The sequence below is a fragment of the Scleropages formosus genome, chromosome 13 (genome assembly GCF_900964775.1).
Source record: "Scleropages formosus chromosome 13, fSclFor1.1, whole genome shotgun sequence".
Lineage (NCBI taxonomy): Eukaryota > Metazoa > Chordata > Actinopteri > Osteoglossiformes > Osteoglossidae > Scleropages > Scleropages formosus.
In genome coordinates, this window is record NC_041818.1 from 11,211,220 (window position 1) to 11,226,205 (window position 14,986).

The 14,986-nt window shown below is 44.5% G+C and overlaps 1 protein-coding gene across 2 annotated transcripts in view; it reads left to right on the plus strand.

The window, feature by feature from the left end:
• The window catches only part of dock2 (dedicator of cytokinesis 2), an 87,138-nt gene that overhangs the window by 61,860 nt on the left and 10,292 nt on the right, over positions 1-14,986 (plus strand). For both annotated transcript variants that reach the window (XM_018737332.2, XM_018737331.2), the window contains exons 28-38: positions 6,337-6,435; positions 6,739-6,833; positions 8,910-8,988; positions 9,111-9,211; positions 9,343-9,401; positions 9,820-9,968; positions 11,481-11,566; positions 11,705-11,861; positions 13,498-13,538; positions 14,492-14,582; positions 14,780-14,890. In XM_018737332.2, coding sequence (XP_018592848.2) covers positions 6,337-6,435; positions 6,739-6,833; positions 8,910-8,988; positions 9,111-9,211; positions 9,343-9,401; positions 9,820-9,968; positions 11,481-11,566; positions 11,705-11,861; positions 13,498-13,538; positions 14,492-14,582; positions 14,780-14,890 — 1,068 coding nt within the window. The remainder of the gene's footprint in view (positions 1-6,336; positions 6,436-6,738; positions 6,834-8,909; positions 8,989-9,110; positions 9,212-9,342; positions 9,402-9,819; positions 9,969-11,480; positions 11,567-11,704; positions 11,862-13,497; positions 13,539-14,491; positions 14,583-14,779; positions 14,891-14,986) is intronic.

Genomic DNA, 14,986 nt, shown 5'->3' on the forward strand with positions numbered 1-14,986 from the left:
CCAATAAAGACTGGTTTCTGCAACTGGTCTCAAAGGTCAATACTTTCTACCATGAAGTGAGACATGATTTGAAACGCCAGGTGATGTGTACTGCAGCAGAGTTGCTTTTTAGGAAACAGTGTGTACTGTGTGCCATACTACAGCTTTTTAATGAGAAATGATTGTTTTGTGCGCTGCACTGAAGCCGTTTATTGGAAGAACTGGGGATCGTGTGCTGTGTTGTAGCTGTTTAATGGGAAATTCTGTGTTTTGTGTGTTGCAGCACAGCTGTTTCGTGACAGTCACTGGGTTTTGTGTACCGCAGTGGAGCTGTTTTATTGAGAACGCTGGGTGGTGTGTATGGAACTACAGCTGTTGTGGGCAAAGGTGGCACATGAGCGACAGCCTAATGATAATTTAATGTGTGCATGCTTGTGTATTTGCGGGGTGTATTAACATATGTGCGTGTGTGTTCTTATCCTTATGCAGTTCTTTCTGAGCATTTGCGTGTGAGCGCGTTTGTCTGTTCATGTGCATTTCCATCCGTTTTCAATCGCCACTTGTCCAGTGCAGGGTCGTGGCGGGTAGGTGTGAGGGTATACGTGCACATTCATTTTATGTGTGTGAGCCAGCACTGAGTCAGGACAGGTAGTATGAAGTATGATGGAGCAGAGAGCGATGTTGCAGCAACCTCTAACACAGCGATCGGGTGCGTGCATCACCGCCCAGGGGCCGTGGCTTCCAGCCTCGGGGTGGACTTTAAATCCCACTGTTGCCCACAGAGGCAGTAGGTGCCGTCATCGTGCCCTTGGCTCACTTAAGCCAGCATCGCTAAAAGCAACAGGCGTTTCTAATGTGCCTGGTAGAGTTGGTTGCACAGTTCAGCGTACATCGGTGCGTTAGAGAGGCGCCCCCCTGGGAACACGACTCGGCAGAGCGCAGTGAGACCAGCTAGAGTTAAGATGCCTGGCTAAAATACAGACCTGAATAAATATTGCAGGAGGAAAGGCACTTTTGCACAACAAAAGCATCAGCGACCGAAGCTTGAAGCACAGCAGCAAGCAAGCCGTGTGTGCGAGGGTGCTGGAGTCATGTCACACGGTAAAACCTTAGCACGCGCGGCATGCACTGCTCACACTTACACACTTATAAACACACCGCACACACACAATACAGAATGATGGATATGCACCGTGTACATTGTACAAACTCGTATGGATGGATACACACTCCGAGAAAGAGTGCACACTTCCCTTCCCTACAAGAAATATATACACACACAAAGACACACACGGTAACACACACTCTGTTCCCCACCAGAAAAAATATCTCAATTTAAAGGCCAGTGGTAGGACACACTTCAGTTGGGTGGCTGACCCAGACGGTTATTAAACACCAGACGTCATTGCATAAATTCAGGCTGGCAGAGCTCAGTTACAGTGACTTACCGCTATTCTACGCTCATTTGGAGTCAGTGCTTCCTCTGGATATAATCCCCATATGCATCCATTGCTGGGCCTGTCCCCGGTCCCCTCTGCTGGGGGACACTATGGATGGAGTCCTCTATTGCGAGGCTCACTTTGTCCCGGTGTCCTGCCGGTCAGCACACACTGTCGCACACACGTACATACAGAGCGCCGCCCCGTCGACCTCTTTGAGTTAAAGTACAGTAGACCAGGACTGACTTCAGAGACTGTGTCTCTCTTTCGCTTCAGTCCGTTGCCCTGAGCTGTGGAGTCCCGACTCGATGGCTGGCTCCTGTCTCGCTCCCCCTCCTCTCTCTCTCTGTCTCTCATGCACTCTCTCTCTCTCTCTCTCTCGCTCTCTCTCTCACACACACACTCATACACCCAGCTCCACCGATGAGTTGAGGAATCTTACTGAAATCAGCTGGAGGGGGGGGAAGAGAGAGAGAAAGAGAGAGAGAGAGAGAGAGAGATGACTTCAACTCCAAGTGAAGGGACCGTGTGAAAAATACTCACAGATGTTCAAAAGAGAAGTGACAGACCCTCCAGCACAGCACTGCTGGCAGAGACAGCAGACATGGTATTTGTCTTCATTGCCACATTTCAGAACAGAAAGGCTCAGACTGAGAGACGGAGACAGACTGGACAGAAGACTGAGTGTGGGATGATGTCTGAGCAGCTCTGTGTACGATGCACTGACTGTCTGTCTGCGTGTGTTTTGCGTGGGTCTGAACGTATGAGATTTCAGTGTATGTGGTGCACTATATATTTTGTTTGTAGGTAAGGTACATCAGTAGGTAATGTACATGCTTGTGGGTAATGTGCATGTTTATTGTGCACCAAGTATGTCTGAGTACGAGGTGTACACGCATCTGTTTGTAGAGTGTATAAATACTGGACTGGTTAAGTCCTTCTCCTGTCACCGCCTGCCGAGAGACATCCACTCCTTCACTTCTCTTTGGGCTGCTTCCACCCCCTGCGGGCTGATGGGGTTGAATAGTGGGAGAGAATGTAAAACCGTGATCCATTGAAGCTCTCAGTAATAAAACTCACTTTTATTTAATTCTCAGGCATGGGTGCATACACACGTTTACACATGTCCTCCCATACACATATGCATCCAGATGGATATAAACACCCAGCAGACTATTTTACGAAATTAATGGATAGGAAGGTGTCTGCTGAAGGTCTTTAGTGGGAGAGACAGCGAAGAGAGAGAGACAGAAAAGTAGTGACATCCGTAAATCTCTTTTTAATTTGGCTCGGAGGGTGGTGTAATGAGATCTCCCTGCGAGTACCTTTACTCCCAGATACAAAAAAGGAAGGAGGGTGGGAGAGCGAGAGAGAAAGAGAGCGAGAGGGAGAGAGAAAAAAGAGAGCGAGAGAGAGAGAGAATGTGCTTGATTGCCATCAGTGATTGCTGGCTTTCTAATTACCATAAAAACCTTTTACAACTGTGTTGAAGAGGTTGAGCAACAAATTAAACTGACACATAATTCAAGTTTAATGGCTTTTTTTCCTATTCCCACTAACATTCAGTTGTACCCATTTGTCTGGATTAAGTATATTGATGCTTTGGCAACTTTAATATGCACTTGTCCTGTCAAAGCAGACAGGGATTCTGATGAAAAGGTGATCTCATAAGTTGAGTGAAGCAACTTGGAACGATGGCTGGCACTGTGGCAGCCTCTGAGAAGTTGGATCCGGATTCAGTTGTGGTTGGGGTGCCTTCTGCTTGGAGTTTCTCGGTTCTCTGTTCCTCCTATGCTCCAAGGACATGCAGATTAGATGAATTTGTCACATTTAATCGCCCAGGAAGTGTGCATGTGAATGAGCGTGCCCCGAGATGGCAGTGTGTCTCGTCCATGGCTGTTTTCCTGCTTTTGCCCCGTATCCCTGGAATAGGCTCTGACTCCCTGTGACTCTGTATGAGAGACAATGGATCAGTGGGACCACTAGAAATGAATGATTGAGGAGAATCACAAGAACTTCGAATACACACAGCTCACTGGCAGAAAACAAAAAGAAATATCTAATCAGTGCGCAGATAACAGTAAAAAATAACTAGGGCCATATGGAACGGAGAGCATGCGGAGATGAAGTTCTGATGAAGTACACTCTCTGACTCCTGGCCACTTATTCAGTCCACACAGGCACAGAGCCAGACTAACTGCACAGCAGTACTGCTCAGTCCCTCTGGAGGTGTCATTGCTTTTGGCTGTTAATAGGCTGCATTTTACAAGGAAATCATCACTGCCTGTACCTTCCAGCCTAGGGGAGGGTTTTGCTGAGATGCTTGGGAGAATGTGTGACGAGCAAACATCATAAATACTTATCAGCCAAAACTGGAGGTACCACATGTTGCAGGGATGTGAGTATGGGAATTGAGCATAGGCATAGATTTACAGATGTAGCTGTAGGGTTCTGTTATGAATGTTGTGGTAGAGGTGTGGTATCTTAGGGCCGGATAGATCCCACTCCAGAGCTGTAGCGTTGGTGAACTGCTACCGATGTGGCATGCAAGGACTGGCTACTGCAGCATGGTCACAGCCCTAACTGTATGTTGTTTCAGTAGTTTCTGTGGTGGCCATGTAGGGGTGAAATATGAGGGCTATAGATCGGTCAGCTGGCTCTAGGAACTACTCCCAAGAGGCGACTACAGAATCTATACAACTGAGACAGAGACAGAGGCTTCGCAATGGGGGGGTCTGGGGATCAGTGGCCTGACATCTGCTCTGTCCTGATTTCCCAGTAATCCCTGGAGACGGCCTGCTATTACACAAGGCCTGGGTGGAGTGGGAGGGCCCAGTCAACACTGAGCGATTGAGGACAATGTTAATTCCACCCAGGAAACCAATTACAGGAAAGTAGAGCAATGAACGATGACCCTGAAATTCACAAATCTACCCTAATCCCCAAGAGTGTCACATCACTGTCATAGGGCTTCTGTGTTTGGTTGTCTGCTGGAGGTTTCCACTAGGGTTCGTTGTTCAGCGGTGCTTTAAGGAAGCTGTTAAGGATGGAGGCTGTATGATGACACCTACGCACACATACTTTAGACCCATAAAGAGGGAAATACGCATAAGAACCGTCCCGTGACACAAGCACAGGGCATGCAGACTATTATTCCCCTCATGAACTGTAGGCTGGCTGCCCCCTACTGGTCTACCAAGGAGAGCATGAACGTGTGTAATAATGTAATAGGTTTTGTATCATGGTCAAACCCTCCCCCAAAATCATATCCTGTTAATGAAACTGTTCTCAGTCAGCAGTCACATGCAAAACAAGGTCACTCTTCTCATCCTTTAATCTCCCATGATCCTTTGGTGCATCTGCACTGCATGCGCATGGAGCTGGTAGACTATGTGGCTCACACCACTGATCTGTTTGCTGCTAGACTAAAACAAGATCCAACTTCTAGCTCCCCTACCTCTGTTTCCCACCAATATTAATTACATATATGTAAAAGAGGCACTGTCATAAAAAACAAAAGATATTTACAATGCTTCAGATTAGACCATCAAAACTCTAATGCATACAACTAAATAAAATCAAGGGTTTGGACAAGAGCTATAGTACTAAGTACAGTTTTGATTAAAAGTTATTATTTTGCCAGTCGTATTGCTAAGACTGTAAGTTGCTGGTAAACATGAGCCTGGTACACTTATCAGAAGTGTTGTGTCTAAGGGCCACATAAAGAGCATCGATCAGCATATGACAGAGGCAGTGATTCATTTTGATCTATAAAAAAGCAAGCAGACTTTGTTTCTTCCTATTTCACTTTAGTATAAGAAATGGACCCACAAAAATCTGTCTTCTTAAACCAGGATATATGAAGAAGTGTTTAGTGTCACATGCAAGTTTCCATTATGATAAAAATATAAAGCAATCATTTGTTTTCCCTGAGTTCAGTTGAATCAGCTGATGAAAATATAGCCATATTATAGTTTCTCGTATGTGCATATGTTCACATTGTTTACCAAGCTCTAAAAGCCAAATCTTGTTTTAGTATTCATCTGAAATCTGATGTGTGAGGTGAATTTCTATGTTGACATTTAGCTGGAGGTTAATTGGTTTACTAAAACTTCTTTAAGGCATATTAAGGTTCATTAAGATTTCTCTGCCACTGTAAAGGCCAGGTTGACCACGTCTCAGCTGGTCAGTTGTTGAGATTATGCTGGGGACACAGCCATGCTGCTTGGATGAGTGATGATAAGTTTTTCTACAGCTGAACAAAACATTCATCCTCCCCGTCCACATCTTTCATCTGCTCTGTCGTGTTCATCTGCTCTGACCCTGAATCTCACCCATTTGAGGTCATCCGACAATTAGCATCCTAGACTCTCTTAGAGCGTTCAAAGAAAAAGTAACTCCATAAAAGGAAGGGTAAGTTATACAACCAAGCGCACAGAGTATCATCCTTTCTCATCTTTTCCGCACTTTCATTTTCTCTCAAATCTCCCCCATCCTTCTCTTCTCTACGTTTGTGTATTGCTTTCCACTTTTCCTACACTCCATTTACTTTCCACCTTTCAATTCGTATTTTCTTTATGCCATGTGTAACCTTGTTTTCTTTCTGCACCATCTCTTCATATTCGGAAGTGTAACTGTCTACCTACATTTGTGCTGCATAATCCCTAAAAACATATTCTCCATCAAAGTCTTTAAGCCCTCCTTTACACTGCTGCACCATTTCTGCTCACACACACTTGCTCTTTGTTCACCAAGTCTAGCTAGACGAGTGTTGTTGTGAGCTGAGTCCGGACTTCAGCTCTCTGACACGGGTCAGGCTGAAGAAATAATTTGTTCTCCTACATCATTTAATAAGTGATAAGTTAAGCTGTGAGGAGAGCTGTCATGAAATGTTTTTCTCTCCCTCTCTCTTTCCCAGTCTCGGGTGGTAGCCTGCATGACAGCCATTCTCAATCAGATGGACGACCGCCACTATTCCCGTTACATCGAGACTTTCCCAGGCAATACAGACCTGGTGGTGAGATACAAAAGCACACACAAACTACTGGAGCCCACAGAGTTATGAAACAAACACACATAGACATTAACAAGTAGAGGTGAAGAGTCAGAGACACGTAGGCAGACAAACAAAATCAGAGGCACAGAGATACGGATGAATATAAAGAATGATCCTGGCAAAAAATCTCAGTTACATAAATATGGGCTCATAGAGATACTAAGGCAGACTCACTCAAGGGCCAACAGAATTACATTTGCTTAGGCATACACTGACAACAACAGAGCTACTGAATGACAGATGGTGTCATGCTCACTGTTGCAGGACTTCCTGATGGAGACCTTCCTGCTGTTTAAAGATCTGATTGGAAAGCATGTATATCCTTCAGACTGGATGACCATGATCATGGTGCAAAACAGGTAAGGGTATGAGGCACACAACAGCCTGGAGATACATCATGTAATGCAAACCTTTTATTTCAAAATGTTGTGCTTGTTATTATTGTTATTTATTCAGTTTGCTATGTATTTATATGTTCAGAAAGTAAGTCTGCTGAGATATGAGCCTTACAGCAATTCAAATGCACATGAAGCATCCATGAGCCAGACCATCAAAAGCTTTTGGAAGATCGATGACATAAAACCAAAGTCCATCACGGGAAGCTTTTTGTCACGTAATGTAAAAAAGGCAGAGAGTACCTTCAGTAAAATATGTTACCATATAGTACATCTTAAAATCCATTCAACAGAAACAATATTAAAATGTATGTGAGGGATAACATTACACCATGTTGCATAGGCAACATTAAGCTAGGGAGGTATCCCCCCGTTTCTTACATTTTTCCACAAAGCCGCACTTAGCGATCGAGGTGCAAATTCATGTTTTTTATTCACCAATTTAGAAACACAAAAAAGCAAACCCACCTGAGCACCCAGAAAAAACCTAGTCATGTGTTAAGCAGTCCCTCAACTCAGACAACATAACACTACTTCATTACCACATCTCGCATTCTCACACCTTGCCAAGGTTCTTTTATATTTGTTTAATTATGCACACCTGAATGCTGTTAGGCTAACAAGCCCACACGCAAGTGTAACTGCCTGGAGGCAGCAGATGGCCACGGCATAGCTCGCTCCTTGTTACATTGACGTGCACAAACACCGACCGACCGACCGAGAGGGATAAAATAGATGGAGGAAAAAGGGGGAAAATGATGGAAGTTTAAGGGATGAAAGAAAGAAAATGCAAGGAGCAGGAGAGATGAAGGTGGTGTGATACAGCAGAACTGTGAGAGTGATGAAAGCCTGCTGGGAAATGAGAATAAAAAACAACTATGGAAGGACTGAGGCTTGAGAGCATGAAGCGAGGGAAACAATGAGTGAAACAAGGCTAAGGGGAAATGTTGCAGCAGTGCTTTTAATGCAAGGGAATATCCAGGAGAAAGTATCAGTTAAAGATGGAAAGAAAGATGGGTCATGAGAGGGAGGATAGATGGGTCTGAGGAGGGTGATGAGCCAAATGGCCCGTTTTTTTGGCACCCTCGCTAAGTCAAAAAGATTTTCTCATTGTGATACTGTTTATTCATCCTGCTTCATGAACTCGGCAGTGTGTTGAGGCTGGCATCATATAGCATGATCAAAGGTACATGTAGCTGCAACTTTTTCATTTCACGTCCACAAATCCGTAATGATTCCATTCCTGGTTCGCCGGTATTTTATGGCAGATGGCAAACTAAGTTTCGGGCGGACGGTTACTAATCCGGAATTTCCAAATTCTGTTACTGAACTTCACCTGGTGTAGAATATTAAGGATGAAAATGTATTTTAAAAAAAACCACGTACACTGCTAACAGCTGAAGAATCTACTTCTGTGGACAACTCAGCACGTGGATTGCCGGAGAGGGAGAAAAGCTCTTCTTTACCTCCACAGAAGGAAACCAGCAAAGTTATAATAAGCTTTTTTTTATACGGTGCCTTTAAGAACAGCTTCTCTGATCACTTTACGGTAAAAAGAAAGATGTATAGCTTACAGTAATAAAACAACAAAAATTTACTACGGAAACTAGCATTTGCTATTAAAAGAAGTTACAATAAAGTAGGTTTTAGGCCTAGATTTAGAGGTGCTCAGATTGAGACCCTGATATTGTTGAATTCCACAGATTAGAGTAGAATGAATGCCCATAAGCTTGAGGGGCATGCAAAAGATCAGTGACATGAAGAGATTGTAAGGTGGGGGATAGAATCATGAAAGGTTAAGGTTTACCAGCACAGAAAGGGAGACTTGCATAGTGCCCCCGTAGCGTATGGCGACAACAGTGCAATGTTCATGTGCACGGAAATTCAGTCTTTGAGTGTTTAGTCGCTCCGGACGGAGGGACAGGCTTGCAGGTCATTCCACTCTACCGCAGTCGCACCATGGTCAAGAGCAGCAGTGACTCTATACACAGCTAAACAGATTTGTCTGTCTCTTTAAAAACCCTTCTCTCTCCCTTTCAGAGTCTTTCTCAGAGCCATAAACACCTATGCTGACACCATGAACCTCAAATTCCTGGACAACAACAACTTTGAAGTTCAGGTCAGGTGTCTGCTATTTTCTCTGAAGCTGCGCTGGCTCACGCTGAGGCCCTTTGAAACGAAACGAACGCTGCTTTTAGAGTGTAAGAATTTAACTTTATGCGATGGTCCTTGTGTCCACAGTTATGGAACAACTATTTTCATTTGGCTGTGGCATTCATTACCCAGGAGTCCCTGCAACTTCAACACTTTTCTCCTACCAAGCGGAACAAGATTCTGACAAAGTAAGTGTCCTTTCACTCTCTGTCCTCTGTAATAAAGCGCAGGATTTGTGTCACGTCAACTCGAGGGGTACAGTTTGATAATGTGATGTAACGTAAGCTTATACCCATGTCACCCCCTTTCTTTGTTTCAGATATGGGGACATGCGAAGGTTGATTGGCTTTGCTATTCGAGACATGTGGTACAAACTTGGTATGCTTTTGTCTCATTATCCAACACTGTAAATTAACCTTTGTGAAAGTATGCTTATAAATGGACATGTGAGATGTACACTAGACAGTAAGATATTATTTATCATTTATTAAGGTATTATTATGGACAGCTGGTAGCGTAGTGGTTAGAGCTGCTGCCTTTGTATCTAAAAAAAAAGGTCGCAGGTTCAATCCCCGCCTCCAGTTGTAGTACCCCTGAGCAAGGTACTTACCCTAAAATTGCTCCAGTAAAATTACCCAGCTGTATAAATGGGTAAATAATTGTAAACTTGTGATAATTATAACCTTAACATTGTAAGTCGCTTTAGAGAAAAGCATCGAGTAAATGTAAAATATATTTATCCTGGCAATGGTTGTGTGTGTGCGCGCGCATGTGTGTTTGTGTGTGTGCTTGGCAGGGAGCAATAAGATCTGCTTCATCCCGGGGATGGTGGGGCCCATGCTGGAGATGACGCTGATCCCTGAAGAGGAGCTGCGGAGAGCCACCATCCCCATCTTCTTTGATATGATGCAATGTGAGCACAGCCACTCTGGCAACTTCAAAAAGGTACAGACCTTACACACCATACATGCTTCTGTCGTTTTCACTAAACTTTGCACAATATAAAATGCATACATCATACTAAAAGTACATGAGCCATTCACTCTACAAACCTAATATATCACACATAGTACAGAGTACATCGGTACGTCACCTTGGTCCTGGTACGGTTTTGCAGCCTACTCGAGCACTAAAGCACTTGACTGAACTACCAAACTAATTTAGCCGTGTCTGTCACTACTAATGCCGTCTCTCAAAATCGGAACCTTTCCCAAAACCCCCCTCAAAACTGAAGAATCTAGTGTCGCAGAAGTACCCATGAGCCTGATAATCACAAGCTTTCAGAAGATTAATGGCATCGGGCTGAAAGTCCACGAAGGGAAGCATGTTGTCCCCCAGTGTTTAAAAAGTGCCTTCCTTTAACAGGGTATGCGAGCACAGGGTGCATTTGTTCCTTGCTGATCCATGTGCGCCTGGAAGTCTGTACAAATAACAGTAATGGGTCTCTAGCATTCAGCAAGTCACTCTTTTTATTTGGTGCAGCATCGCTGGCATGCTGTGTTACATGGGCCACATGAAGGTGAAGAGGTGCCCATGTGCACCTCCCACGCTGCCACCGAGGCGCAGCTGAGAGTGATCCGAGTGTCTGTTTATGGACTTTATTTACTACCTCACAAAAGCAGTAAGAAAACCTCACCTTAGCACAAACATCTCTTCAGGTCGCTCGGCTCAGTGGTTCCCAACCCTGGGACCGGCGTAGGCTTTCAGTCTGCCTGAGTGCTTTAGTGGTTTATGAAGAACTAGAAATCTTCACATCATTTTAATTTTCTGGACCAAGATTGGTAGCCAGTAGTAAATATGGTGCCCAAAGTATACACCATGCAAACAATTGTACGCTATATACAGTACTGTGCAAAAGTTTTAGGCACTTGGGGAAAGATGCAGTGAGAATGCTTTAAAAAAAAAAAAAAAATGCTCTTAATTAATAAACTTCCTACAAAGCTTAGTAACCATCCAACGTCAACAACCGCTTCTGGCGGGTCTGGGGTTCGAGTCCTGCTTGGCGTGCCTTGAGATGGACTGGTGTCCCATCCTGGGTGTGTCCCCTCCCCCTCCAGTCTTGCGCCCTGTGTTGCTGGGTTAGGCTCCGGTTCGCCGCGACACTGCTTGGGATTAGGGTTTCAGACTCTGTGTGTGTGTGTGTGTGTGTGTGTGTGTGTGTGTGTGTGTGTGTGTGTGCTTTCTTTAATGAAATACAAAACCCATACTGTAATACTGTAACTTTTTGCAAAAGGAATGCTTAGAAATCTAAAATATGCTCTTCCTATTGACACTAATGCAGAAGACAATAACTGTCTAAAACAAATATTTTTGTGAAACTTCTAAATGCTTAAGACTTTTGCACAGTGCTGTATGTGATTTACAATTACACTTGAGATACACACACGCAAACAATGCACGCTAAAAGAAAGATGCATTTGCATACATTGTCACCGATCCTGCTCTCCTGTGTTTCAGTTTGAGAATGAGATTATTCTGAAGCTGGACCATGAGGTGGAAGGAGGAGGAGGTGATGAACAATATATGGACCTGCTACAGGGCATGTATGTCACTGACAGTTCTCAGTAGTTATCTTCACTTACCGTTTAAGTGCGTCTTCCTCCCCAGTTCGTGTGTGTGTCTTTCCGATGCAAGCGGCAGGTACAGTACATGTACTGTAAGTGACTCTGTGTCTCTGTCAGTCTGCTGGAGTGTGCATCGCAGCACGCCCAGCTGGTCTTGCAGGTGCAGCACTTCGTAACGCTGGTTAAGGGGCTGTTGGAGCGCTTGCTGGACTACAGGGCTGTGATGAGCGATGAGAGTCGCAACAATAGGATGAGTTGCACTGTCAATCTACTGGTGAGCCACGACCCCCACCGCCCGCGGTCTCTGCGTCTACCCGGTTTTACACTCACCCTAAACAAAACACTGTGCTTCCACCCATCCCAAGCTCCGCCTTCGAAGTCCTGCAGGGCCTTTCCGCTGCCTCTGCTCCCGCAGTCCAGCGCTGTAATCATCATTGTGTACAGTTTTAATCATTGATCGGCGGCTCAGTTATTCATACATGCCTTTTAACATTATTCTGCTTACAGCATATATAAGCACAATACAGAGGATTTAAAAAAAATAATAAACTGAAGAACAACACCGACTCCGGGAGGTCTTCCACCCAGCAAGACAACAAAGCCTCAAACTTCACCAGTGTCCTCATCTCTGGGGGTCCAGTAGTGAATGAATAGAAATGCGCTCCTCTGTTGTAGAGTTCTCGAAGCGCCTTTAAAATTCTCCGCAGGCAATATACGACCCGCACGTAACAATTCAAAAGAGAAAAACCCAGTGAAGATATGTGTACTTCAAAATCAAAGATGTCAGGGTCTTACTGAAGAGGGTCAGAAGAGAGCTGACTTCTAGCAATTTGGACAGTTCCATGTTTGTCCCAAATAAGGTGCCGTTACTCTTGATGACTCTATAGCTTCAGAGATCACCTTCTTTCCCTGCACTACGTAGTCCACCCATGTTGAAATAAACGTGACTCTGAAGGCTTCGGTTTAGATGTTCCAGCCGGGTTGTTCTTAACCATCCTGCGCTGTCATTTGTCCTGCCTGTAGCCGCGTCCAGCTCTAGACAGTGACGGTGTCTGTTTCTAGTGACAATAATTTCCTTCCAACTTCCAAGAACTAGCGATTGCGTCACTTCAGTCCTTAGTGTCTCCCTTCGGCGTGGGCTTCCTTTCATGAAACATCCAAAGGCTATCTCACACTACGGTGTCAAAATGTATCATCGGGTCACATTCCTTGGCCTTTCCTACTGCTGCAACTTGGAGACATCTCTTTTGAAGATTTATTTTGCTGGACCCTCTCGAATCAGAAAAGATGTTTGGTTCGCTCCAGGTCATTTTGCACTTCTGCTCTTTGCAAACACAGAAGGATCTTAATTAGACATCATGCGGCATCTACACATTTAAGTCAGCATTGCAGACTTCTCCTGCAGAGTTTTTAGCGGTTTTAGTCAGTCCTCTGCAGCGAAGAGGTGCACACAAACGGAAATTTACACAATCACTGACACACCACACATGGAATCCCTAAATGCAGTGCTGCCTGAAAGTGTCTGAACCCCTTGTGTCCCCTACTTTTACCAGTGAATTGTAATTTGATGAGAACCAGTCTTTCTCATCTGACTTAATAGGTGTGTAATTTTCAGTTCCATATGTTGCTCTAGAGGAAAGGAAATTGTGTGCAGAAACATGGAAGTAGTGCAGGTGCAAAAATAAGTGAACCCCCTGGTTGTATCGGTTCAACCAAGTGGGTAAGAATCAGGTGTGTAAATCATAATCATTTAGTCATTTTACGCATTTTTTTGTAAGAGTTTAGATTTTATAAGTTTAATATTTTATACAAGAATAATAACCAGCATATAGATATACACGTACAGGAACTGCATAAAAATAAATGAGCTCGAAAAACTCATCATTCCTGAACTGTGTCCTGTTTTTCAGAATTTCTACAAGGACATAAACCGTGAGGGCATGTACATCAGGTGATATGAGTTTCCCATTTATTATATATATAATATATATGTTTGTTCTGCATTAACCTGGCTCATGAGACATTTCTCATAACAGTACCACTATGATAAGCTCTAAAACAAACACACGTAGGCGCAAGGGCAATACTGAAACGCACACTGTCCTGCCCTCACACACAGTCTGTTAAAAATAAATATATACTGTGTGTGTGTGTGTGTGTGTGTGTGTGTGTGTGTGTGTGTGTGTGTGTGTGTGTAATCTGACTGGGTTTTATCCTGGTCGTAGTAATGTTAAAACCCAAGGGATTAGCCTGTCATCTCATAGCAACATTTCCACTCAATTTGAGAGGGAGAAGGAGAGGGTGAAAGAGAGAGAGGGGATCTGGGGGGTGATGGGCCTGGGGCAGATAGAGGGACAGCAGGAGAAATGCATGCGGGCGGAAAGGCCGGCACACAGAGGGAAGATGAGTAATGAAGTGAGCGAGGTGGTAGAAAGTGTGGAAAAGGCCAGTGGAACAGCTGGACAGAAAGGCAGAGAGAAAACAATAGAGGAATAACAATGGAAAAGAAAAAGAACAGAATTAATGAGCTGCAAAGTGACAGATACAGAGTCCACAGTGAACTGAGCGCACGTACAGGAGGAGGCCTGTTAGTGTTCAGCTACAGCAACTTTTTTACATAAAAATTAGTATATTTGTATTCTGCCGGGGTACTTGTATGTTTTTTAATTATCAGCGGCTCTGTCACCGCTCGTCCAATTACCACAAATTATTATACTAATGATTAGAACGGCTCTGTGAAGTGGAATGGGTGAAAGAACAGTTTGTTTCAAAGCAAACAACTGGAAATGCCTCTACGAAGAGGGACCCCTAGTGGAAAGCTGCACACATTGCGTTTCTCGCTTCCGTGTCAGTGGCTCATGAGTTACGATTGCGTGTCTTTCTTTGCATGGCTGCAAACAACAGGTACCTTTACAAGCTGAGAGACCTTCACTTGGACACGGAAAACTACACGGAGGCAGCCTACACTCTGCTTCTACACTCTCGTTTGCTGAAGGTAACTGAGCGATCGCTGTGGTAAAGGCTCGAGTCACGGCTTCGCGAGCGATCTCCCTTAATTCGGCTCCACCGGGGCCGGAACAGACGCGCGTGTCCAACTTGTTACTGTCGAAGGCCATGGTGCTCGTTTATATAAGCTTTTATTACCCCTCGCTGACCCCATGGCCTCTCTTCCTGTGTTTCTGACTCTTTCAGTGGTCTGAGGAGCAGTGCCTTCCCCAGATGGACTTCCACAGTTCGCAGACTCAGCGTCAGCTGAAGGAGTCACTGTACAACACCATCATTGGATACTTTGATAAGGGCAAGGTCTGCAAGGGGGGGACGGGGCGGGGGGGTACTGCACCCTAATAAAAGGACGCTAAACCACACTGGACACAAGACCTGTCCAGTTTTGTTGTGTTA